General features: G+C 45.6%; 2 protein-coding genes across 3 annotated transcripts in view; both read left to right on the top strand.

Moving 5' to 3' along the window:
* The window catches only part of tcirg1b (T cell immune regulator 1, ATPase H+ transporting V0 subunit a3b), a 33,403-nt gene extending 28,150 nt beyond the window's left edge, over positions 1-5,253 (top strand). For both annotated transcript variants that reach the window (XM_081383572.1, XM_081383571.1), the window contains 4 exons: positions 2,912-2,998; positions 3,421-3,541; positions 3,694-3,865; positions 4,594-5,253. In XM_081383572.1, coding sequence (XP_081239698.1) covers positions 2,912-2,998; positions 3,421-3,541; positions 3,694-3,865; positions 4,594-4,690 — 477 coding nt within the window. In that variant the 3' untranslated portion in view covers positions 4,691-5,253. The remainder of the gene's footprint in view (positions 1-2,911; positions 2,999-3,420; positions 3,542-3,693; positions 3,866-4,593) is intronic.
* A 1,185-nt stretch (positions 5,254-6,438) lies between these two features.
* On the top strand, positions 6,439-26,010 carry mrnip (MRN complex interacting protein). The gene is made up of 7 exons (XM_081383570.1): positions 6,439-6,679; positions 7,688-7,747; positions 7,841-7,941; positions 11,411-11,477; positions 11,544-11,680; positions 24,306-24,402; positions 25,108-26,010. The coding sequence occupies exons 1-7, from the start codon at positions 6,620-6,622 to the stop codon at positions 25,645-25,647; spliced, it is 1,062 nt and encodes a 353-aa protein (XP_081239696.1). The 5' UTR covers positions 6,439-6,619; the 3' UTR covers positions 25,648-26,010.
* Positions 26,011-27,461: the final 1,451 nt, after the last annotated feature.

The following is a 27,461-nucleotide window of genomic DNA, read 5'->3' as shown; positions in this document are numbered from 1 at the left end:
TGAGTTTGAGCACAGCGAATTTGAGCACAGTGAGTACAGTGAGTGAGTGTGAGTACAGTGAGTGTGAGTACAGTGAGTGAGTACAGTGAGTACAGTGAGTGTGAGTACTGTGAGTACAGTGAGTGTGAGTGCATTGAGTACAGTGAGTGTGAGTACAGTGAGTGTGAGTACTGTGAGTACAGTGAGTGTGAGTGCAGTGAGTACAGTGAGTGAGTACAGTGAGTACAGTGAGTGTGAGTACAGTGAGTGTGAGTACAGTGAGTGAGTGAGTGTGAGTGCAGTGAGTACAGTGAGTGTGAGTGCAGTGAGTACAGTGAGTGAGTACAGTGAGTGTGAGTACTGTGAGTACAGTGAGTGTGAGTACTGTGAGTACAGTGAGTGTGAGTGCAGTGAGTACAGTGAGTGAGTACAGTGAGTACAGTGAGTGTGAGTACAGTGAGTGAGTGTGAGTACAGTGAGTACAGTGAGTGTGAGTGCAGTGAGTACAGTGAGTGTGAGTACAGTGAGTGAGTGTTAGTACAGTGAGTGTGAGTGCAGTGAGTACAGTGAGTGTGAGTGCAGTGAGTGTGAGTAAAGGGAGTACAGTGAGTGTGAGTACAGTGAGTGTGAGTACAGTGAGTACAGTGAGTGTGAGTGCAGTGAGTACAGTGAGTGTGAGTACAGTGAGTGAGTGTGAGTGCAGTGAGTGTGAGTACAGTGAGTGAGTGTGAGTGCATTGAGTGTGAGTACAGGGAGTACAGTGAGTGTGAGTGCAGTGAGTGTGAGTGCAGTGAGTGTGAGTACAGTGAGTGAGTGTGAGTGCAGTGAGTACAGTGAGTGTGAGTACAGTGAGTGTGAGTACAGTGAGTGTGAGTACAGTGAGTGAGTGTGAGTACAGTGAGTGAGTGTGAGTACAGTGAGTGAGTGAGTACAGTGAGTGTGAGTACAGTGAGTGTGAGTACAGTGAGTGTGAGTACAGTCAGTACAGTGAGTGAGTACAGTGAGTGTAGTGAGTAGTGTGAGTGTGAGTACAGTGAGTGTGAGTACAGTGAGTGTGAGTGCAGTGAGTGTGAGTGCAGTGAGTACAGTGAGTGTGAGTACAGTGAGTGTGAGTACAGTGAGTGTGAGTACAGTGAGTGTGAGTACAGTGAGTGTGAGTACAGTGAGTGTGAGCACAGTGAGTACAGTCAGTGAGTGAGTGAGTGTGAGTACAGTGAGTGTGAGTACAGTGAGTGTGAGCACAGTGAGTTTGAGCACAGTGAGTTTGAGCACAGTGAGTACGGTGAGTGAGTGTGAGTACAGTGAGTGTGAGTACAGTGAGTGTGAGTACAGTGAGTGTGAGTACAGTGAGTGTGAGTACAGTGAGTGTGAGTACAGTGAATACAGTGAGTGTGAGTACAGTGAGTACAGTGAGTGTGAGTACAGTGAGTGTGAGTACAGTGAATACAGTGAGTGTGAGTACAGTGAGTGTGAGTATAGTGAGTTTGAGCACAGTGAGTGTGAGTACAGTGAGTTGAGCACAGTGAGTTTGAGCACAGTGAGTTCAGTGAGTGTGAGTACAGTGAGTGTGAGTACAGTGAGTGTGAGTACGTTGAGTGAGTGAGTGTGAGCACAGTGAGTGAGCACAGTGAGTGTGAGTACAGTGAGTGAGTGTGAGTACAGTGAGTGTGAGTACAGTGAGTGTGAGTACAGTGAGTGTGAGTACAGTGAGAGTGAGTACAGTGAGAGTGAGTACAGTGAGTGTGAGTACAGTGAGTGTGAGTACTGTGAGTGTGAGTACAGTGAGTGTGAGCACAGTGAGTACAGTGAGTGAGTGAGTGTGAGTACAGTGAGTTTGAGTACAGTGAGTGAGCACAGTGAGTTTGAGTACAGTGAGTGAGTGTGAGTACAGTGAGTGTGAGTACAGTCAGTACAGTGAGTTTGAGCACAGTGAGTACAGTGAGTGAGTGTGAGTACAGTGAGTTTGAGCACAGTGAGTGTGAGTACAGTCAGTACAGTGAATGTGAGTACAGTCAGTACAGTGAGTACAGTCAGTACAGTGAGTGTGAGTACAGTCGGTTCAGTGAGTGTGTAGTGTGAGTGAGTACAGTGAGTGAGCACAGTCAGTACAGTGAGTGAGTACAGTGAGTGTGAGCACAGTGAGTGTGAGTACAGTCAGTACAGTGAGTGAGCACAGTCAGTACAGTGAGTGAGTCCAGTGAGTGTGAGCACAGTGAGTGTGAGTACAGTCAGTACAGTGAGTGAGCACAGTGAGTGTGAGCACAGTCAGTACAGTGAGTGTGAGCACAGTGAGTGTGAGTACAGTCAGTACAGTGAGTGAGCACAGTGAGTGTGAGTACAGTCAGTTCAGTGAGTGTGAGTACAGTCAGTACAGTGAGAGTACAGTGAATGTGAGTACAGTCAGTACAGTGAGTGTGAGTACAGTGAGTGTGAGTACAGTCAGTACAGTGAGTGTGAGCACAGTGAGTGTGAGTACAGTCAGTACAGTGAGAGTACAGTGAATGTGAGTACAGTCAGTACAGTGAGTGTGAGTACAGTCAGTACAGTGAGTGCGAGCACTGTGAGTACAGTGTGAGTACAGTCAGTACAGTGAGTGTGAGTACAGTGAGTGTGAGTACAGTGAATGTGAGTACAGTGAGTGTGAGTACAGTCAGTACAGTGAGTGTGAGTACAGTCAGTACAGTGAGTGTGAGTACAGTCAGTACAGTGAGTGTGAGTACAGTGAGTACAGTGAGTTTGAGTACAGTCAGTACAGTCAGTACAGTGAGTGTGAGCACAGTGAGTGTGAGCACAGTGAGTGTGAGCACAGTGAGTGTTAGCACAGTGAGTGTGAGTGTGTGTGTGTGTGTGTGTGTGTGTGTGTGTGTTTTCAATGAGAGTGTGTGTTTTCAGTGTGTGTGTGTGTATATAACTATGCTCTGGTCTTCTGTAGGGAGACAGGCGTCCTCTGCTAGCAGAAAACGGCTCTATTAATACTCACCAGGGAGAGGAGGATGCAAGAGGAGGAGGAGAAGAAGAGGTAAGAGGGAAATCGTTTTTATATTAATCATTCTTTTAACAAGTTATTTTTAATGATTCGTTCAAACAGATTTGCAAAGCATTAAATAATGATGCTCTGAAATTGAATATAATGATTTGCCTGATCTGAAGCACAACTGGACTTGCCCGTCTGAAATTTTCAATGGATGCACTGCAACAAAGTTCAATGTTTTTCAACTTTTGGTCATATGGCCAATCTACCATAAATAAATAACAGCATCATGCTCTACAATTCCAGGTCTTCTCAAGTCATGACAAAGCTTTGCGTCACAAATAAAGTCATACAAGTTTTGAACCACATGAGGATGAGAAAATGATGACAGAATGTAGGTGAACAGTTCCTCAGATCTGTGATTAATGATCTCCTCACTCTTTGTGCCCTGTCTGTCTGCTGTGTGTCAGGAGTTTGATGCGGCGAATGTGTTCATGCACCAGGCGATACACACCATCGAGTACTGTCTGGGCTGCATCTCCAACACCGCCTCCTACCTGCGGCTCTGGGCCCTCAGCCTCGCTCACGCCCGTAAGTGTGTCCGTGTGTGTGTCCGTGTGTGTGTGTGTGTGTGTGTGTTTCACTGCTACCTGCAGCTCTGGGCCCTCAGCCTTGCTCACCGCCATTGCCTCTGAGGAGCGTCTCCTCACGTGTGTGTGTGTGTGTGTGTGTGTGTGTTTCAGAGCTGTCGGAGGTGCTGTGGCTGATGGTGATGCGGATCTCCTTCCAGCAGCTCAGTTATCTGGGCTCCATCATCATGGTGTTTATATTCGCTGCGTTTGCTGTGCTGACCGTCTCTATCCTGCTCATCATGGAGGGACTGTCCGCTTTCCTGCATGCTCTCCGACTGCACTGGTGAGAAAATCTTGAACACACTCTCTCTCACTCACTCACTCACTCACTCACACTCACTCACTCACTCACTCACTCACTCACTAACACACTCACTCACTCACTCACTCGCATTCACTCACTCACACTCACTCACTCACACTCACTCACTCACTCACTCACTCACTGACTAACTCACACTCACTCACTCACTCACTCACTCACTAACTCACACTCACTCACTCACTAACTCACACTCACTCACTCACTCACTCACTCACTCACTCGCATTCACTCACTCACACTCACTCACTCACTCACTCACTCACTCACTCACTCACTGACTAACACACACTCACTCACTCACTAACACACTCACTCACTCACTCACTGGCTAACACTCACTCACTCACACACACACACACACACACACACACACACACACACACACACACACACACACTCTCACTCACTCACTTTCTCACACACACACACACACACACACACTCACTCACTCACATATTATCACTCTCACTTACTCACTCACTCACTCACTCACTCACTCACTCACCCACTCACTCACTCTCTCACTCACATTAACCCTGTAAGAAGCATTTTTGCAAAAAACATCTAAACAAGCGTCGCTAGAGCTCTATTAATCTCTCCTCTCTCTCTCTCCCTCCCCCCCTCTCTCTCTCTCTCTCTCTCTCCCTCTCCCTCCCCCTCTCTCTCTCTCTCTCTCTCTCTCTCAGGGTGGAGTTTCAGAATAAGTTCTACAGCGGCTCTGGCTATAAGCTCAGTCCGTTTGCCTTCTCATCGGGATTCAGCGGCGGCTTCTCCCTCAAGTGACCCATGATCCTCCTCTGCTCACGGGACTCAGAACTGTGCTAGGATTACTTGGCTGGGGCCACAAAACATTTTAAAGTGCATCATTGAAGAATCTTTCATTTTCTTTTATATTTTAAACTTGAATACAACTGTACAAAAAAACTCAGTCGAAATGAATCCACATCCATATCTTTGACACTCTGCAACACTATCTTTGAAACCGTATCCACACACTCGACTCTTTTAGTGGAGTGAAGGGGATTTTAACTGAAGTGCTCAGATGAAATAAAGTTGTTTTAACATAATCAGTGAAACACTATGATGACAGACGTCTAATGATGTTTAATGCTGCAAGTGCAGAGAGTTATGAAATAATTTAGCAGTTCTACATGTTGATTTCAGCTTGTTAATCAATAGGTTAAACGTCTTGATTTACTGCATTATTGAAAGGGAATATTCTTCCGTCCAGCTGTTCTTTTATTGTTGCTTTTCTATTATTACAATGAAACTTTGTTTTAATTTTGGAGCTGAATCACAAAGTGCTTATAGTGACACTCGCTGATCAATAAAGACCAAAGTCTCTCAAACACTGTGTGTGTGTGTGTGTGTGTGTGTGTGTGTGTTTTGGTTTATATTACATTATGGGAACCAATTGTCCCCACAAGGATAGTAAAACCTGAGATCACCTTCATTGTGGGGACCAGACAGCGGTCCCCATGAGGAAAATGGGTTAATAAACATACTAAATGATATTTTTTTGACAACGTAAAAATGCAGAAAGTTTTCTGTGATGGGTAGGTTTAGGGGTAGGGTTAGTGTAAGGGAACAGAATATACAGTTTGTACTGTATAAAAACCATTACGTCTATGGAGAGTCCCCACAACGATATGTGCGCCTGTTTGTGTGTGTGTGTGTGTGTGTGTGTGTGTGTGTGTGTGTGTGTTTTCTCATTAAAATAGTGAAACTTGCCAGGTATGTGTGTATGTTTGAGAGATATAAATTGTCATGTGAATCTGCATCTGCCAGATTTGCTGAATCCCTCTTTTTTTATTTTTTTTATTGCAGAACTTATACATGCATAAATACGTGATCAGGGAAATGAAGCGTGGTTGTATATCTTTCAATGAACATAACATAACAACAACAACAAAGATACAAATAAATAAATAAATCTTTTTATTATTTGCATACATCAAAAAATATAAATACTCTGAAAAGAAAAAAGAAAAGCACAATAATAAGGTTAAATCATATCTTTGAATACATCGTCTTAATGCATAAGGAATTTTGCACTTTTTTGTTATTTATAGAAATAAAAGAGTTAAATTCAGCAAGAAAAGAGGAAAGTGTAAAGGAGACTTGAGCCATGTTTGCTTGTAAATGAAGAGTTTTGCACACAAGATAAAGAGATTAACAACATATTCAAGGCACAGCAGCTTTGGGTTTTCATCATAAAAGATAATTTCTTTAAGGTTGAGAGTATGGTTCACATTAGTAGAGCTAAAAGCACAAGTGTTTAAATCAGCCTAAAGTGTGTTGGTTATACTACAATTACAAAGTAAATAGGCAGCTGTTTCTTCAACAGAACCACAAAGAGCAAGTTTCATCAATATCACAATATTTAGAAATGGACGAGTTGATCGAGTTTATGAAGGATTTTATAATTAATTTCCTTAATTTTGTTGGATACACAAAATTTACTTGGCAAAAGCAATGCCTTTCTCCAATTTACATTTGTTACAAAACAACTCACACACTCTCGTTCGTTCGTTCATCCATAGACTATGCGTTCATCGGTGTGCGCCTCTGACGTCATTTCCTGCTCGAGAGGAACCCGTAGAAGAAGAAGAAGAAAACAAACAGTGGGCGCGAAACACAAATATGAGCTCTGTCTTTCATACGAGTGAAATAAATGTACTTTTATTCTCCGGACTGTAGAAACTACCCAACATGGTTCAAGAGTTTCATGTTGTGAGATGTTTCTCCTGTCAAACCTTTCAAGTACAGCAGGTAGTGTTTATTTTCCTGTCGCCTTTAGTTCGGAATCAATGTTAAACCGGTTTGATTAATCGATTACCGATCTCAGCTCTTCAATTCTAGATCATCCATGTTTGCTTATGATTGTGATTAAAGCTTCACTAAACATACTGACAATAAGCGTTGTTACTTTTGATATGAAATATAGTCTGAGCTCTAAAAATCTGTCAGTTTTATTACGACATTCATTTGGTAACTTGAAAAAATAACTCCAGAGGAACGTTTTGCTAAATAATATGCACTGTATATTACATACATTATATTTGTACTAAACATGTAGTGATGTTTATTGTATATTTAAATAAACTGTCATAAGAAGTTTTAATGACAGGCACCGAATTATAATCAAAACCGTCCTTATGTGCAATTTAAAATATTTTGTATTTATATATATATTGAAGTGTTGCTTATTATATGTAAAAATAAATAGCAGTTTAATTTAATTTGGACTGTTGTTAACTTTAACCTGTAATATTATAGTAATGTACCAGCTGGCCGGACTCCTGTATAGTTTTCAGCTTTAGCTTAAAGGGTTAGTTCACCCAAAAATGTAAATTCAGTCAGTATTTACTCTTCCTCATGTCGCTCCAAACCCATAAGACCGTTGTTCATCTCCAGAATGAAGATGGTTTTGATGAAATCTGAGAGATGTCTGTCCCTCCATTGACAGTCTATGCAACTACCACTGTCAAGCCCCAGAACGGCAGTAAAGGCGACACAAGTGCTTTGTTTGCGCAAAAAAACAATTTACCACTTTATTTACAAAATATTAATCTCCACGTGCATTCATGAGAGCATCACGACGCATGCAGAACTGAATCTTCATATTTTGGTGATCTTACTCTTTTAAGAAAGACTGACGTGCTGTACCGTAACCGGACATACGAACAAACCTATATTGAAATCGGTTTGTGATATTGGTGTCACTGCTAAACTGATTCTCAGTGTCAGCAATAGTAGAGTAAAGATCTCCTTCTCCAGGTGAAGAAGAGCAAGAGCTGGGTGTGCAAAGTGTGTGGAGAGAAGCAGTCGCTGAGAAAGGTAATGAAACACAAGCACAGCGTGACCTGGTGTGGTGAGTCCTGAGTGTGTGTCAGCGTTCACTGTGTGTGTGTGTGTGTGTGTGTGTTGCAGGAGTTTGGTCGGGGGGTGGCAGCGGACTGTAGACGGCACGTTCAGAAGCTCAATGCTCTGCGAGGACAACTGGAGGACACACACACACTCGGGTCACAGCGGTGAGAAACACACACACACTCGGGTCACAGCGGTGATAAACACACAACCACACACACTCGGGTCACAGCGGTGATAAACACACACACACACACACACTCGGGTCACAGCGGTGATAAACACACACACACACACACACACACTCGGGTCACAGCGGTGATAAACACACACACACACACACTCGGGTCACAGCGGTGATAAACACACACACACACACTCGGGTCACAGCGGTGACAAACACACTAGGGCTGTTGGAACGAATTCCGAAATTCGAATATAATTCGAATATTAAAAAAATCAATACTATTCGAATGCTGAAGTTCCTATTCGAATATTGCTTTTTTATGTATATTTAAAAAAAAAATGCAATCTTGTCTTTCTCGCCGCCTTGGCACACACTTGTGAAAATTAAATGCTTTTGTTTCGTCTGATAAACAATAAAGTTTTTGAATCGTAACACAATTGTGCACGTTATCCACGCTGTATCATCAGAACAACTGTCAAAAGTCGCGGAGAAGAATGTCTCCACGGTAACGGAGATCAACAATTTGATTCTCAGTCCACACTACAACGTGAAAACGGCGTCTTCAAATATATCCACTTTGGAGTTCGTTTTCAATAATAAAAACGCCGTCTCATTGTGGACGGAAGGCCAAAACGGAGAGGAAAATATACGTTATTTTTTTTATGACAACTTACAACCTGACAAGCTAGGCGATCTGTCCAAGGAACCGCCGCTAAAACAGGCAAGAATTACTTATGTTCTGCCTCTCTCTCTCTCCTCATCACGGGGCTCAACTGCTACCAGCTGTCTGCCAAAAGGCAATAACAGACAAACTGACGGTTTATCTGTGAAGATATGAGACCGATCAACATCACGCATTGGCGATCCATAAGACTGTGTAATGTCGTAAATATTAATAATAGGATGAATTTGAGCATTTAATATTCGAATATTATTCGAATATTAAATAAAATAAGGAATGGAATTCGAATAGTAATATAGAGGAAGATTGACAGCCCTAAAACACACACACACACTCGGGTCACATCGGTGACAAACACACACACACACACACACACTCGGGTCACAGCGTTGAGAAACACACACACACACACACTCGGGTCACAGCGGTGAGAAACACACACACACACACACACTCAGGTCACAGCGGTGATAAACACACACACACACTCGGGTCACAGCGGTGACAAACACACACACACACACTCGGGTCACAGCGGTGACACACACACACACACACACTCGGGTCACAGCGGTGAGGAACACACACACACACACACACTCACTCGGGTCACAGCGGTGACAAACACACACACACACACACTCGTGTCACAGCGGTGACAAACACACACACACACACACACACACACACTCGGGTCACAGCGGTGAGAAACACACACACACTCGGGTCACAGCGGTGAGAAACACACACACACACACTCGGGTCACAGCGGTGACACACACACACACACACACTCGGGTCACAGCGGTGAGGAACACACACACACACACACACTCACTCGGGTCACAGCGGTGACAAACACACACACACACACACTCGTGTCACAGCGGTGACAAACACACACACACACACACACACACACTCGGGTCACAGCGGTGAGAAACACACACACACTCGGGTCACAGCGGTGAGAAACACACACACACACACACTCGGGTCACAGCAGTGAGAAACACACACACACACACTCGGGTCACAGCGGTGACAAACACACACACACACACTCGGGTCACATCGGTGAGAAACACACACACACACACACTCGGGTCACAGCGGTGAGAAACACACACACACACACACACTCAGGTCACAGCGGTGATAAACACACACACACACACACACACACACTCGGGTCACAGCGGTGAGAAACACACACACACACACTCGGGTCACAGCGGTGACAAACACACACACACACACTCGGGTCACAGCGGTGACAAACACACACACACACACTCGGGTCACAGCGGTGAGAAACACACACACACACTCGGGTCACAGCGGTGAGAAACACACACACACACACTCGGGTCACAGCGGTGAGAAACACACACACACACACTCGGGTCACAGCAGTGAGAAACACGAACACACACACACTCGGGTCACAGCAGTGAGAAACACACACACACTCTGAAGACACGACCTCTGAGGGGAGTAACACATCACAGGTCACGCCAGTAATGTAATCAGATTACTTTTTCAAGTTACTAGTGACTCATTACTTTTACATTTACAACAAAATATCTGAGTTATGTTTTCCACTAAGTAACGCATGTTAGTTTCCCATGTACTGACGGCTCTGCTGTCCTCATGTAGAGAGGGATTGTGGGTAAGTGCAGAGGGGTGTGTGTGTGTGTGTGTGTGTGTGAACATGATGGGGTTTGTAGATCTAGAGCGTTTACTCCTCTCACTTACACAAACACTGACTCATATTCCTCATAATGAGTAAAACACTGAAATGCAAACTCAGAATATCATGCAAACCTGCAATTAAATGTTAAATTACTCAAATACACTTTGTTTTTAACTTTGTTATTATTAGGCAAGCAAGCCTAGCCCAGCTGAGAAAAGTAACGTAATGCATTACTTTCCAGAGAAAGTAAATAAGTAACACAGTTAGTTATTTTAGGGAGTAATAATCAGGTATGAGCAGCTCTCGCACCGGAGGAACAGTTCATAGTTCTAGAACTAACTGTCCTGGTTGTTGACGTGTTTGCCCCGCAGGAACTAGGACTCCTTCTGGAGGAACTCATTTACTCCTACCTCAGAGTCAGGTTTAGCTAACTAACCCTAACACTAACCATTTACTCCTACGTCAGGTTTAGCTAACTAACCCTAACACTAACCCACGCTATAGGAACTCTTCGCTATTGTAATTACATTACTTTTAAAAAATAACTTTCCCCAACACAACCAGCCTAAAGTTTCATTTTATTTACACCTTGAATGCATGTGAGTGTACAAATCTTAATCATCATAAAAAAAATAAAAATAGTTTAATATATATACATATATTTTCCAAGGTAAACACTATATTTATCGTGTCATAAAAAGGTCAAATGATCTGATATTTTAAGAGACTTTAAAACATTTGTCTGCACCACATGACTGAGTGGTAGACTAAAGCTTCTCAAGAATAATTAAGATGTAGAGTAGTTCTGTTAATCAGTTAAAAGTTTGTCGGATTATTATTATTTTTTCAATATTTTAATTACTTTATGATATCAGGACAGTTCAACCCTGATATTTTTTACTTTTTCACCCCAAAAATATAAAAAAATTAATTGTAATGAAGAAATTCAAAAAGGCTCATCATGCGTATGAAATGCAGTTTTAATGCAAAGCATTTCTGAGTAGATGAATATGTGAAGGAAGGTGAGCTTCAGGTGACTGACCCTCTGACCAACTCAATGTTTTAAAGGGAAGAGGATGACGAGGATGAGGAAGAGGATGAAGGCCTGGATGGAGATCAGAGGAGTAAATCACAGGTAAAGCACTGATGGACGCTCATGAAGAGAAACGATGCGATTGTCATGTCTCTGTGCCTGTGTCAGGAAGCGTGTCATCATGTGAGCCGCTGGAGTAAATACACCGATGCCACATCTGAGGGTCCAGATGAAGAGGAAGATGAGGAGGAAGAGGACCGGCACATCTATACAGAAACACAGAGGTTCAGAAGTCAGGGAACCAGGTCAGCTTCATGAGTTAGCAAGGCTCAATACTGTGGCTATCAACTCTTCCCCCGCCACTGACGAGTTCCTGCAGCTCTCAGTGTGTCCACTGTTATAATGTAGGTGGCGCTATTACACAGCACAGCATCTCCTGATCCAAACACAGGCAGTACATCAGCTTCTTCTTCTCCAGAGTATAGCTGCGTACCAATGTGCATACTATCCACCCTATCTGCCCTAAATAGTATTGACAATTACTAATGTCACATACAATTTAGGATGGATACTATGCACATTGGGACGCAGGCAATGTCTAATATGAAGAGAATTGGCACTCTCTGGTTACTTCCGGTTTCTGGACTGGCTGCAGTAACACGTCTCTGTCCATATGAGGGCGCTCGCAGGCGAGTTCAGAATGAATGGAGGTCTATGGCACTATACCCCTCAAAATCCACTTTCCTCAGGATATAATTTTTTGTCTAGTAATTTGAGTGTTGTATTCGAAAGGAGATGCAAAGAAATTATACATTGCTGGGTGTTAGATTTTTTAGAGTCACTTATTTGCTTTAAAAAGTATTTTAAAGTGTCAATGACGTCAAACACATCGTACGACCAGAGATACTGCTTTACGGCAATCCTTCAGTCACTTTGGTGCTTTCGCGCTCTGCAATTTCTTTCCTCTCGAGGCATCGACAACACAGCTGACACAGGTAAACACACAACACAGCTGACACAGGGAAACACAGCTGACACAGGGAAACACACAACACAGCTGACACAGGGAAACACAGCTGACACAGGGAAACACACAACACAGCTGACACAGGGAAACACACAACACAGCCGACACAGGGAAACACACAACACAGCCGACACAGGGAAACACACAACACAGCCGACACAGGGAAACACACAACACAGCCGACACAGGCAAACACACGACACAGCCGACACAGGCAAACACACGACACAGCCGACACAGGTAAACACACGACACAGCCGACACAGGGAAACACACAACACAGCCGACACAGGGAAACACACGACACAGCCGACACAGGGAAACACACGACACAGCCGACACAGGGAAACACACGACACAGCCGACACAGGGAAACACACGACACAGGGAAACACACGACACAGCCGACACAGGTAAACACACGACACAGCCGAGACAGGTAAACACACGACACAGCCGACACAGGCAAACACACAACACAGCCGACACAGGGAAACACACAACACAGCCGACACAGGCAAACACACGACACAGCTGACACAGGGAAACACACGACACAGCCGACACAGGGAAACACACGACACAGCCGACACAGGGAAACACACGACACAGCCGACACAGGGAAACACACGACACAGCCGACACAGGGAAACACACGACACAGCCGACACAGGGAAACACACGACACAGCCAAGACAGGTAAACACACGACACAGCCGAGACAGGTAAACACACGACACAGCCGACACAGGCAAACACACGACACAGCCGACACAGGCAAACACACGACACAGCCGACACAGGCAAACACACGACACAGCCGACACAGGGAAACACACGACACAGCCGACACAGGGAAACCCACGACACAGCCGACACAGGGAAACACACGACACAGGGAAACACACGACACAGGGAAACACACGACACAGCCGACACAGGCAAACACACGACACAGCCGAGACAGGTAAACACGACACAGCCGAGACAGGTAAACACACGACACAGCCGACAGGCAAACACACGACACAGCTGACACAGGGAAACACACGACACAGCCGACACAGGGAAACACACGACACAGCCGACACAGGGAAACACACGACACAGCCGACACAGGGAAACACACGACACAGCCGACACAGGGAAACACACGACACAGCCGACACAGGGAAACACACGACACAGCCGACACAGGGAAACACACGACACAGCCGACACAGGTAAACACACGACACAGGCAAACACACGACACAGCCGACACAGGCAAACACACGACACAGCCGACACAGGGAAACACACGACACAGCCGACACAGGGAAACACACGACACAGCCGACACAGGGAAACACACGACACAGCCGACACAGGGAAACACACGACACAGCCGACACAGGGAAACACACGACACAGGGAGACACAGGGAAACACACGACACAGCCGACACAGGCAAACACACGACACAGCCGAGACAGGTAAACACGACACAGCCGAGACAGGTAAACACACGACACAGCCAACACAGGGAAACACACGACACAGCCGACACAGGGAAACACACGACACAGCCGACACAGGTAAACACGACACAGCCGACACAGGGAAACACACGACACAGCCGACACAGGGAAACACACGACACAGCCGACACAGGTAAACACACGACACAACCGACACAGGTAAACACGACACAGCCGACACAGGGTGTTACAACCCTGGCTCTAGGGATGCAACATAAAGGACATGACAACAAAAGTTTGCCAATCAAAATAAAGTTTATTTAGTATTAAAGAAAAAGGGGACTGTAGAAGCAGAAACACTACTGCTGCAGTTCTGGCTGCAAGACGAGAGAGAGAGAGTGAGAGCATGTGTCCAAGATTTAAAGTGGCTCCCTTCAGGTGGCACCAATTAACCCATTGATTGCAGGTGAGCTATCAGGAAAACTGCAACGAAACACAGATTAGAACACTCCCACATAACACTCCCACCCTTAAAATATTGCCTTAGAATAACCTATGGCAAAGTCACCAAGTACATGAAATATAAACAAGCACTTACGACCTTGACAAAGCATCCGCCAAACGAATTCCCTGCAAAAACAGGCTCCATCACTTTAACCTATGCCACTAACCACTAACCATCTATATGGGTGTTGCTTAATAGGGTTAGCTTGGCCTACATCAATGTCAAACTCTAGCACATTGGTACAAGATGGAACATCAGAAAACAAGGCCAAATATTGACCAATTAACTGAATAACATCAGAGCGCGCAGAGAGATTTAGATACGATAAATGAATGTCTAAATCAGCCAAGATTTTAAAATTTGGCAATCTATTCTGAGCAATCTCAGAGACAGCAACACCTTCTATGGTCTCAGTAGATGGAGCATTCAGTGCAGCCAAGGCCTTAACCTCTGTAGACCCTGTTTGATTACGGTCAAAGTAAGGTTTGAGTAAATTCACATGGCACATGCGGACTTTCTCTTTACAACCCGGAGTCTTAACCAAGTAGTTACACTCACCAACTTTCCGATCAATGGTATACGGTCCACTATATTGAGCCTGCAATGCAGAACCCAATATTGGTAAGAGCACCAGCACTTGGTCTCCTGAACAGAACACACAATGTTTAGCCTTTTGGTCATACCAAGTCTTCATATCCTGGGCTGCTTTCAAATTCTCTTTGGCCAGTTCACAAGCTCTACTAAGCCTAAAACGAAAATTAGACAATGTCCAAGAGGGTTGTAGGAATAGAATGCTCAACATCTAACCATTTCTCCATTACCAATTTCAAGGGCCCCCTCACAGTATGGCCAAACACAAGTTCAGCTGGACTGAAACCAAGAAATTCCTGAACCACCTCTCTAACTGCGAAGAGGAGTAGAGGAATGCCATCATCCCAATCTCTCTCAAACTCTTTGCAGTAGGTCTTCACCACAGGCCAAAAATAATGCCTTAACACACGATCCAAAGTTTTCCTGACCCCCAAGTGACCAGACAGACAATGATCATGGGCAAGATACAATAGGTCAGATCGATAAACTTCTGGAACCACCACTTGAAACACACTACTCCAGTCATCCTCACATGGTATTTTTGGATCTGTCCACTTTCTCATCAAAACACCATCACTAACAAAATAACAAGAAGCAACATTTGATAGCACTTCATCAGACACTAAATCTTCAAACATGGGTGACAAAGTGGGGTCTTGCTTTTGCTCAAGAATTAACTGTTCACGAGATGGAAACATCTTTCCACTCCCTGCCAAGTTCATGTCACCTTGGGCCATGAAAGTATCATAAAGTGGAATCACAGATTGACTGTTGGAAGATTTGGCTTCAACTTGCCTCTTAGCAATAGCACGAGTAGTTGCACAGACAGGAAAAGTTTCTGGAAATGCCAATTCAAGTTCGTCTGGACCATCTGACTTGAGGACAGTAGAGGTTACTTCAGGGACAGCTAACACCTTCCCACCAGCTAGATCATTCCCTAGGATAAAGGACAACCCATCTATGGGAATCTGGGAACTAAGTGCCACAACAACATCACCAGAGATTAAATCTGATTGGAAATTAATGCTATGTAAAGGCATAGACAAAAATCCCCCACCAAAACCTTTAACAATTACCTCTGAACCTTGAGCTGACTTTTCATTGAAGGACAAGACATTACATAAAATCACAGATTGAAAAGCTCCAGTATCTCTCCAGATCTTGATAGCTTGCCTGTGTTCAGGGTCAGAAGACAGATACACAAAACCATCCATCAGAAATGATGATGAGCCAGCTAACTCACCTTTCTTGCATGAAACATTAGCAACTGAAGATGCCAAAGGAAGGCTTGGCACAGGGCTTACAAATGCTACAGTCTTTGCGGACTTCTGTTTCTTACTTAAAACAGGACAATCTGCGATATGATGACCTGGTCTCTTACAATAAAAACAAGCCCTTTCTGAAATCAAACCATCATTAGTCATTTTATTGGCAGGTGATGAGGCAAAGGGCACAGACTTTACAAACCGAGACCTACTGTGCTCAATCTGGTCCTGAAACTCAGCCCGTTTGTCACCAAAATGTACCTTATGGGTTAAGACAAACTCATCTGCCAAGATTGCAGCTTGTTCTAAAGTCACTGCCTTCTGCTCATTCAAATAAACCGAAACAACCTCAGGCAGACAGTTTTTAAATTCCTCAAGCAAAATGAGTTGTCTAAGATGTTCCTTACTTTCCACCTTCTGAGATGTACACCACCGATCAAACAGATTCTCCTTCTGTTTTGCAAACTCAACATAAGTATCGTGAGCAAGTTTTGTACAACCTCGAAAGCGCTGGCGGTAAGCTTCAGGAACCAGCTCATATGCCTTCAATATAGCTGCTTTAACCTCATCATAATTAGCACTCTTCTCAAGGCTTAGAGTGGAATAAGCTTCCTGAGCTTTACCTACCAAGATACTTTGTAAAAGCAAAGTCCACATAGTCCTAGGCCACTTTGATGTGGTTGCCACCCGTTCAAAATGAGAAAAATATCTCTCAACATCTTTCTCAGAAAAAGGAGGTACCAACTTAATATGTCTACCAACATCAAATGGAGAAACATAACCTCTTGGAGTTAAAGCAGCCGCTTTTAATTCCAACTCTTTAAGAGACCGTTCATGTTCAAGAAGCATTTCTTTCTCTCTTAATTTTCTATCCTTCTCCCTAGCCTCTTGTTCACTCTCTCTTAATTTTCTATTAACCTCTAGCTGTTTCTCCTGGAAAGCTAGCTCTCGGAGCCTAAGCTCAATGGCAGCTTCAGACAAAGGAGCAGTCATGGATTGTGGGGAAACCTGCTTAACCTTCAAGACACCATTGTCAATCAAAACACTTCTAATGATTTCCTTCACACTATCCTTCAGTCGCTTCTCACTACTTGTGATGGGAATATCATAATGAGAGGACAACTGCAAAAGTTGATCCTTTGTGAAAAACTCAAGTAACTCCTCTGAAGGTTCCTTTAGGAAGTCTTCTAAAGAAGCCATTACTAAACTCAACACTAACTACACTTAAGTAGTAACACTACTTCCTACACAGAAGTTCAGCTAACACAACAGGTCCAATAGCACAGAGCTACAAAAATGACAAATAGCAGCAAAAATGCTCTCAAACAAAGCTTTTAAAGCCTTACACAGAAGTAGAACTAACCCAACCACAGAAGATTACTCACCCCAAGCAATCACGAATATCTAAAGGCAATCCTGGGCATTAGTCTACACAAAAAGTCCACAAAGGAACTTCACACAAACACTGCTAACACACTAAGGCCGTGTGTCCACCAAAGCGTTTTTACTCGCGGCTGGCGTGTTTTTTCAATTGTTTTCAATGGGAGCGCCGCGTTTTTAAAACGCCATGAGCGTAACGAGGCGCTGAGCGTCTTTTTCACGCTGAAGCGCCGAGCGTTCGGCGTTTTTTACCGGTCGCCGAGAGTTGAAGAATGTTCAACTTTTGGTAAAACGCAGCGCTCATCACTGTCACTTTTTACCCAACCGTCCAATCACAGTGGAGGAGGGGCGGGACTAATACCACACCGACCAACCGCGTCCGCCACATGATTCTGCTTGTACAACGTCAACAGATGACAACAACAAGCATAATAACGGAACAAAATCAAGAGCCAGATAAAATACATTACATTGTATTGACATTTTAATATAGAATCAACACAGAAACAAAATATGTGTGAAATGAGATACTAGTAAGACTTTCGCGGATATTCCGTATCATAACAAGCAAAGTGTCTCGGTCTCAACCGTCTCAACTGAAAAAACGCTGCGCTGCCAAAACGCTCTCAAGCGCCCACAGCTGAGCGTTTTTAGCAGAGCGCCTAGCGTTTTCAGCTGGCTAAAAACGCTTTGGTGGACACACGGCCTAAAGTTAGGATCATGGACCAAATAAACACTACAGTACCTCAAATTTTTTTTAACTCACCTAACTTAAGTATTCCTCTTTCACTTCCATCAAAAAGTGAGCATGGTTGCTGAGCTCAAACACAATATAAAGCACATGAGATACACCCGGATACCTGCCTAACACTTCTAACTCCTATCTATCTTCTGAGGTGTACCGGGCACAAGGCGACTTTAAAAGCAAAACCTCAGCAACTGTGAGCCATTTAATCAAAGGTCACAGTTCTGAAATACTTACCCCCGACAGAGAACAAGTCTCCACCCAGAATAACCTCGAAAACAAAAAAGGAAAAATAAAAGAGTGAACCGATGGAAGGATCGAATAATCAACCCAGCTGGAACTCTCACCCTTCCTAACCGGGAAAACTCATGCATATATTCAAAAATACTCAAACAACCATACTCACCAAATGACCTCAATCAAAGGGAATAAACAAATACAGTCCCCAAAATATCAAAAGAAACAAATGCTTTTTACCAACCAAATTGGACGAGCCCCCATTATGTTACAACCCTGGCTCTAGGGATGCAACATAAAGGACATGACAACAAAAGTTTGCCAATCAAAATAAAGTTTATTTAGTATTAAAGAAAAAGGGGACTGTAGAAGCAGAAACACTACTGCTGCAGTTCTGGCTGCAAGACGAGAGAGAGAGAGTGAGAGCATGTGTCCAAGATTTAAAGTGGCTCCCTTCAGGTGGCACCAATTAACCCATTGATTGCAGGTGAGCTATCAGGACAACTGCAACGAAACACAGATTAGAACACTCCCACATAACACAGGGAAACACACGACACAGCCGACACAGGTAAACACGACAGAGCCGACGGAAACACACGACACAGCCGACACAGGCAAACACACGACACAGCCGACACAGGTAAACACGACACAGCTGACACAGGCAAACACACGACACAGCTGACTCAGGCAAACACACGACACAGCTGACACAGGCAAACACACGACACAGGTAAACACACGACACAGCTGACACAGGGAAGCACACGACACAGCTGACACAGGCAAACACACGACACAGCTGCACAGGCAAACACACGACACAGGGAAACACACGACACAGCCGAAACAGGCAAACACACGACACACAGCCGACACAGGCAAACACACGACACAGCCGACACAGGCAAACACACGACACAGCCGACACAGGTAAACACGACACAGCCGACACAGGTAAACACGACATAGCCGACACAGGGAAACACACGACACAGCCGACACAGGTAAACACGACATAGCCGACACAGGGAAACACACGACACAGCTGACACAGGCAAACACACGACACAGCTGACACTGGCAAACACACGACACAGCTGACACAGGTAAACACACGACACAGCCGACAGGGAAACACACGACACAGCCGACACAGGGAAACACACGACACAGCCGACAGGGAAACACATGACACAGGGAAACACACGACACAGGCAAACACACGACACACAGCTGACACAGGCAAACACACGACACAGGGAAACACACGACATAGCCAACAGGGAAACACACGACACAGCCGACACAGGGAAACACACGACACAGCCGACACAGGCAAACACACGACACACAGCCGACACAGGCAAACACACGACACAGGTAAACACGACACAGCCGACACGGAAACACACGACACAGGCAAACACACGACACAGCCGACACAGGCAAACACACGACACAGCTGACACAGGAAAACACACGACACAGCCGACACAGGCAAACACACGACACAGCCGACACAGGGAAGCACACGGAAACACACGACACAGCCGAGACAGGTAAACACGACACAGCCGACACAGGTAAACACGACATAGCCGACACAGGGAAAAAAACGACACAGCCGACACAGGTAAACACGACATAGCCGACACAGGGAAACACACGACACAGCTGACACAGGCAAACACACGACACAGCTGACACAGGCAAACACACGACACAGCTGACACAGGTAAACACACGACACAGCCGACAGGGAAACACACGACACAGCCGACACAGGGAAACACACGACACAGCCGACAGGGAAACACACGACACAGCCGACAGGGAAACACACGACACAGGCAAACACACGACACACAGCCGACACAGGCAAACACACGACACAGCCGACACAGGGAAACACACGACACAGCCAACAGGGAAACACACGACACAGCCGACACAGGGAAACACACGACACAGCCGACACAGGCAAACACACGACACACAGCCGACACAGGCAAACACACGACACAGGTAAACACGACACAGCCGACACAGGTAAACACGACACAGGGAAACACACGACACAGCCGACACAGGGAAACACACGACACAGCCGACACAGGCAAACACACGACACACAGCCGACACAGGCAAACACACGACACAGGTAAACACGACACAGCCGACACAGGTAAACACGACACAGGGAAACACACGACACAGGGAAACACACGACACAGCCGACACAGGGAAACACGACACAGCCGACAGGGAAACACACGACACAGCCGACACAGGTAAACACGACACAGCCGGCAGGGAAACACACAACACAGCCGACACAGGGAAACACACGACACAGCCGACACAGGTAAACACGACACAGCCGACAGGGAAACACACGACACAGCCGACACGGAAACACACGACACAGGCAAACACACGACACAGCCGACACAGGCAAACACACGACACAGCTGACACAGGCAAACACACGACACAGCCGACACAGGCAAACACACGACACAGCTGACACAGGGAAACACACGACACAGCTGACACAGGCAAACACACGACACAGGCAAACACACGACACACAGCCGACACAGGCAAATACACGACACAGCCGACACAGGCAAACACACGACACAGCCGAGACAGGTAAACACGACATAGCCGACACAGGCAAACACACGACACAGCCGACACAGGCAAACACACGACAGAGCTGACACAGGCAAACACACGACACAGCTGACACAGGGAAACACACGACACAGGCAAACACACGACACAGCTGACACAGGCAAACACACGACACAGCTGACACAGGTAAACACGACACAGCTGACACAGGCAAACACACGACACAGCCGACACAGGGAAACACACGACACAGCCGAGACAGGTAAACACGACATAGCCGACACAGGCAAACACACGACACAGCTGACACAGGCAAACACATGACACAGCTGACACAGGCAAACACACGACACAGCTGACACAGGCAAACACACGACACAACCGAGACAGGCAAACACACGACACAGGCAAACACACGACACACAGCCGACACAGGCAAATACACGACACAGCCGACACAGGCAAACACACGACACAGCCGAGACAGGTAAACACGACATAGCCGACATAGCCAAACACACGACACAGCCGACACAGGCAAACACACGACAGAGCTGACACAGGCAAACACACGACACAGCTGACACAGGGAAACACACGACACAGCTGACACAGGCAAACACACGACACAGCTGACACAGGCAAACACACGACACAGCTGACACAGGCAAACACACGACACAGCTGACACAGGTAAACACACGACGCAGCTGACACAGGCAAACACACGACACAGCTGACACAGGCAAACACACGACGGCTGACACAGGCAAACACACAACACAGCTGACACAGGCAAACACACGACACAGCCGACACAGGGAAACACACGACACAGCCGAGACAGGTAAACACGACATAGCCGACACAGGCAAACACACGACACAGCTGACACAGGCAAACACATGACACTGCTGACACAGGCAAACACACGACACAGCTGACACAGGGAAACACACGACACAGCTGACACAGGCAAACACACGACACAGCCGACACAGGCAAACACACGACACAGCCGACACAGGCAAACACACGACACAGCTGACGCAGGCAAACACATGATACAGCTGACACAGGCAAACACATGACACAGCTGACACAGGGAAACACACGACACAGCTGACACAGGCAAACACACGACACAGCCGACACACGACACAGCCGACACAGGCAAACACACGACACAGCCGACACAGGGAAACACACGACAGAGCCGACACAGGCAAACACACGACACAGCTGACACAGGCAAACACACGACACAGCTGACACAGGCAAACACACGACACAGCTGACACAGGCAAACACACGACACAGCTGACACAGGTAAACACACGACACAGCTGACACAGGCAAACACACGACACAGCTGACACAGGCAAACACACGACAGCTGACACAGGGAAACACGACACAGCCGACACAGGCAAACACACGACACAGCTGACACAGGCAAACACACGACACAGCTGACACAGGTAAACACACGACACAGCTGACACAGGCAAACACACGACACAGCTGACACAGGCAAACACACGACACAGCTGACACAGGGAAACACGACACAGGCAAACACACGACACAGCCGACACAGGCAAACACACGACACAGCCGACACAGGCAAACACACGACACAGCCGACACAGGCAAACACACGACACAGCCGACACAGGTAAACACACGACACAGCTGACACAGGTAAACACGACACAGCTGACACAGGTAAACACACGACACAGCTGACACAGGTAAACACGACACAGCTGACAGGTAAACACACGACACAGCTGACACAGGTAAACACGACACAGCTGACAGGTAAACACACGACACAGCTGACACAGGTAAACACGACACAGCTGACAGGTAAACACACGACACAGCTGACACAGGTAAACACACGACACAGCTGACACAGGCAAACACACGACACAGCTGACACAGGCAAACACACGACACAGCTGACACAGGGAAACACACGACACAGCTGACACAGACAAACACACGACACAGCTGACACAGGCAAACACACGACACAGCTGACACAGGCAAACACACGACACAGCTGACACAGGCAAACACACGACACAGCTGACACAGGCAAACACACGACACAGCTGACACAGGCAAACACACGACACAGCTGACACAGGCAAACACACGACACAGCTGACACAGGCAAACACACGACACAGCTGACACAGGCAAACACACAACACAGCTGACACAGGTAAACACGTGCTAGAAGAGTTTTTGTTTTGTTTGTTTCTGGTCCCGCTTCGGATGACACGATGCCATCAAGCGGTATCTCTGGTCGTAATCAGTCCTTCACTGACCAATCGGCGTTCATTAGCAGAATGCTAGCGTGTTATGGGCAACAACAACTCAACCTGTAAGAAATCGAAAGGACACAAGTACTCATTCGTTCAACTTTCGACCTATAAACCATGTTGAACTTGCAAAACCTACAATCAAATCTGAGATTTCTCAACGGCAATCGGGTGAAAGAGACAAATTTAGCCGTCTAGCTCCATAGACTCCCATTCATTTTGCACTCGTCTGCGAGCGCCCCCAGTGGAACTCTGGTGGAACTGCAGCTAACATTCGGTACAATAGGAGTTAATAGGGAGTGGCCAGGCTCCGCGTAGACGGGCCCTGATACTGCTTCTGTGTTTTCATCATCGCTCTGAATCACATTTGGACGAAGATTTTGACAAAAATTCTATTTCTCCGTTTTTTTGCTCAAAATTTTGCTTTTTTTTATGAAACTTACAAAAGAATTAAGCTAGAATAAACCAGATTTTTTGTTGTTTACAGGCAGAGACTCTGTTCTTTCTTTTGATATATTGCATGTTCAGATGTATTCAAATATTCTGAGGGCCGTCTTGTGAAAGTGACCAGAACCCTGGCAGGGAAAGAGTTGAAAATCTTGTAATTATTAATAAAAACAAAGAATCTTCGCACAGAAGCATCATGGAAAATGCTTAACTTGTCTAGTATTTTCAGACTTTATTATTAACCATGTGAAGAAATGGCAATGTTTAACTCTGTGTAGTATTTGTGAACAGGAAACGGCAGAAAGCCTCCAGTGTGAAGCGCTCTCCTGATGTGTGTGAGGAAGAGGAGTCCTGGACCGGCTGCTCTGGGCTGAAGAGGCCACATCTGGTGAAACACACACACACACACACATCTGCAAAATACCCTGATCTAGGAGAAAACACACTTCACTCTTGCCGGCTTACACTACTCCCTCAAAGTGTGTATTCTTTCTGTCGAGAGTAATCTCACACACTGTTTAGGGTGGATAGGGGACATTGAGACACACTTATTGTAATCTCACACACTGTCTAGGGTGGATAGTGGACATTGAGACGCACTTATTGTAATCTCACACACTGTTTAGGGTGGATAGTGGACATTGAGACACACTTATTGTAATCTCACACACTGTTTAGGGTGGATAGTGGACATTGAGACGCACTTATTGTAATCTCACACACTGTTTAGGGTGGATAGGGGACACTGAGACACACTTATTGTAATCTCACACACTGTCTAGGGTGGATAGTGGACATTGAGACGCACTTATTGTAATCTCACACACTGTTTAGGGTGGATAGTGGACATTGAGACGCACTTATTGTAATCTCACACACTGTTTAGGGTGGATAGTGGACATTGAGACGCACTTATTGTAATCTCACACACTGTTTAGGGTGGATAGTGGACATTGAGACGCACTTATTGTAATCTCACACACTGTTTAGGGTGGATAGTGGACATTAAGACGCACTTATTGTAATCTCACACACTGTTTAGGGTGGATAGTGGACATTGAGACGCAGGTCTGATGTCTTGTATCTCTTGCAGCACGACAGGAGGTTCAGCTCAGGGTCAGGTGACGTGATCCCGCGCCGTCGCACAAATCTCCCATCATCCCGCCAGGCTGTTTACAGCTCCACACACACACACGCAGTGGAGAACCCTGGAGATAAACAGCAGCACAAGCCGCCAGCTGTCGCCGGGACCAGACCCAGCGTAACTCCTTCAGTGTCTGCGGGTCAGAGGCCTGAGAAGGACTCCAGATGGGATCAGTTCCTCAGTGTTGATGAGGAAGAGGATGATGATCAAGACCAGGCTTTCCCTCAGAGCAGTGATGACACAGCGATGGCTTATCCCACAGAAGTGGAAGATGGTGAAGAGCGCAGATCTCCTCCCGATGACGAGACGTGTGTGTGGGGCGTTTCTGTGTCCAGTAACACCAGCAGTCACACACTCAAGCCTTCAGGTTCTGAACACACACTCAAGCCTTCAGGTTCTGATCACACACTCTGTGAACGGGCCAAGACGCCAAAGCTGTCCTATAACCCACTGTTTCTCACTGATGAAGACTTCGACGACACGCTTTGAAGAATACGATGCATTCTATCTGAAACATTTTCGTTCAAGGATGTTTAACAAACAAAGTTGTGTGATGTTTCAATGTTCTCTTCAATAAATATAAAATGCACTGGTAGTTAAAGGTGAAATATCATGAGAGTTTGTCCGCGTGTAAGTGCTATAATCGGGTCTCCGGTGCATCTACCAACACAGAAAACATGAAGAGTGAAACCCAGTAACTGTTCTGGTGAGCCTTTCTCTGCAAGCGTGTCAAAAAATAAGCTGATCAGATTTCACTCAGGAAGAGGATCTTATAATATGCGCTCGCTACTGGTGATTCTGGATGAGTGAGATTGGCCTGTGTTGTTATAGAGCTGGTAAGTCCCGCCCATCCGTAAAACCCCAACTGGACCTCTAGGTTGAAAAATCGTCAATGCAAGTGAATGGGAGAAAATAATTATTTTCTGGTCCCGTTTGAATTGTGCCATGAATATGAACATATGTTGTCTGTGAATTTTTTATATAACTTTTTGTGTAAAGAATGCTACAATTTAGCGGGTAGAAGTTTGATAAGGTTAGACTTTGTGTGAGAGCACTTTGTGGACTACAACTCTCGACGCGTTTGAAACGTCACCAGCACTAGCACACGGACACTAGCTCACGAATCCCGCTAAACATGGCTGTGTCTTTGATGCACTTCACCTCCTTCTTTCAGGGAGAGGACAAAATCGTTGAGGTTGGCGAAAACCACGGGTAAGTCAACTTTATGGGGTGACGTCACATAGGCGACATGTAGTCTTTCTCGTTATGTCTTTTCCACAACTGCTAGCCGAAGAATCATACCATACACTGTCAAACTCGTGACATGAAAGATTATATAAAAAATTCAGACAACATATGTTCACATTCATGGCACAATTCAAACGGGACCAGAAAATAATTATTTTCTCCCATTCACTTGCATTGACGATTTTTCAACGTTGAGGTCCAGCGGGGTTTTACGGAAGGGGCGGGACTTACCAGCTCTATAGCTGGAGTTTCTGAAGCTTGTGTAAAGACTCCGCCCTCTTCTGAACAGAGGCGGAGCTAAAGCTCATTTGCATTTAAAGGGACACACAAAACCAGTGTGTTTTTGCTCACACACAAAAAGGGGCAAATTTGACAAGCTATAATAAATGATCTGTATTTTGAGGTGGAATTTCACAGACACACTCTGGAGACGCCACAGATTTATATACATCTTGTGAAAGGGGCATAATCTCTCACCCTGAGTCCCACTGAGATGTCTTGATACGCACAGCTTTGATGCGTTGACGTAATTTCCACTAGGAGCTAAGGCGGGGCATATTGAATGGCCCCTTCCCCTTTTCTAACAGTCAATAGCGTTTAGTTTACCTCACAGACTGACAGCACTATGGAAGCGAATCAGAGCGCTGATGATGCGCTGGATTCAACAGTAGAGGATTCATTCATTTCATTCTTAACTAACGTACAGTTGGAAAATAATAAAACTCCAGCATTTCAGCAACTGAGCACACACTCAACACATATTGCTCTGTGATGAGTCAACGGTCGCTTCGGCCAGGGGGTGTTTATAGCATAGGGGTGGAGCTTCAGATTCTAGAAAGCATTTGATTGGAGAGATGACGTGATGAGAAGCTGAAGTCTGCGGTGATGTCATAAAAATCCCTGATCCATTTTAGCGGAAGTGAGAGACTGAGTTTAGAATGATTATATCTCATAAATGTGAATTTTGTCATTGTTATGGAACACAGCAGCTTATTCATAACCTTAAGCCTAACATATTCATACTGGAAAAACTAGATTTTGTCTTACACATAAAA

This window comes from Scardinius erythrophthalmus (assembly GCF_964197995.2).
Source record: "Scardinius erythrophthalmus genome assembly, chromosome: 13".
NCBI classification, from domain to species: domain Eukaryota; kingdom Metazoa; phylum Chordata; class Actinopteri; order Cypriniformes; family Leuciscidae; genus Scardinius; species Scardinius erythrophthalmus.
This window is presented reverse-complemented; position numbering and strand designations above follow the sequence as displayed.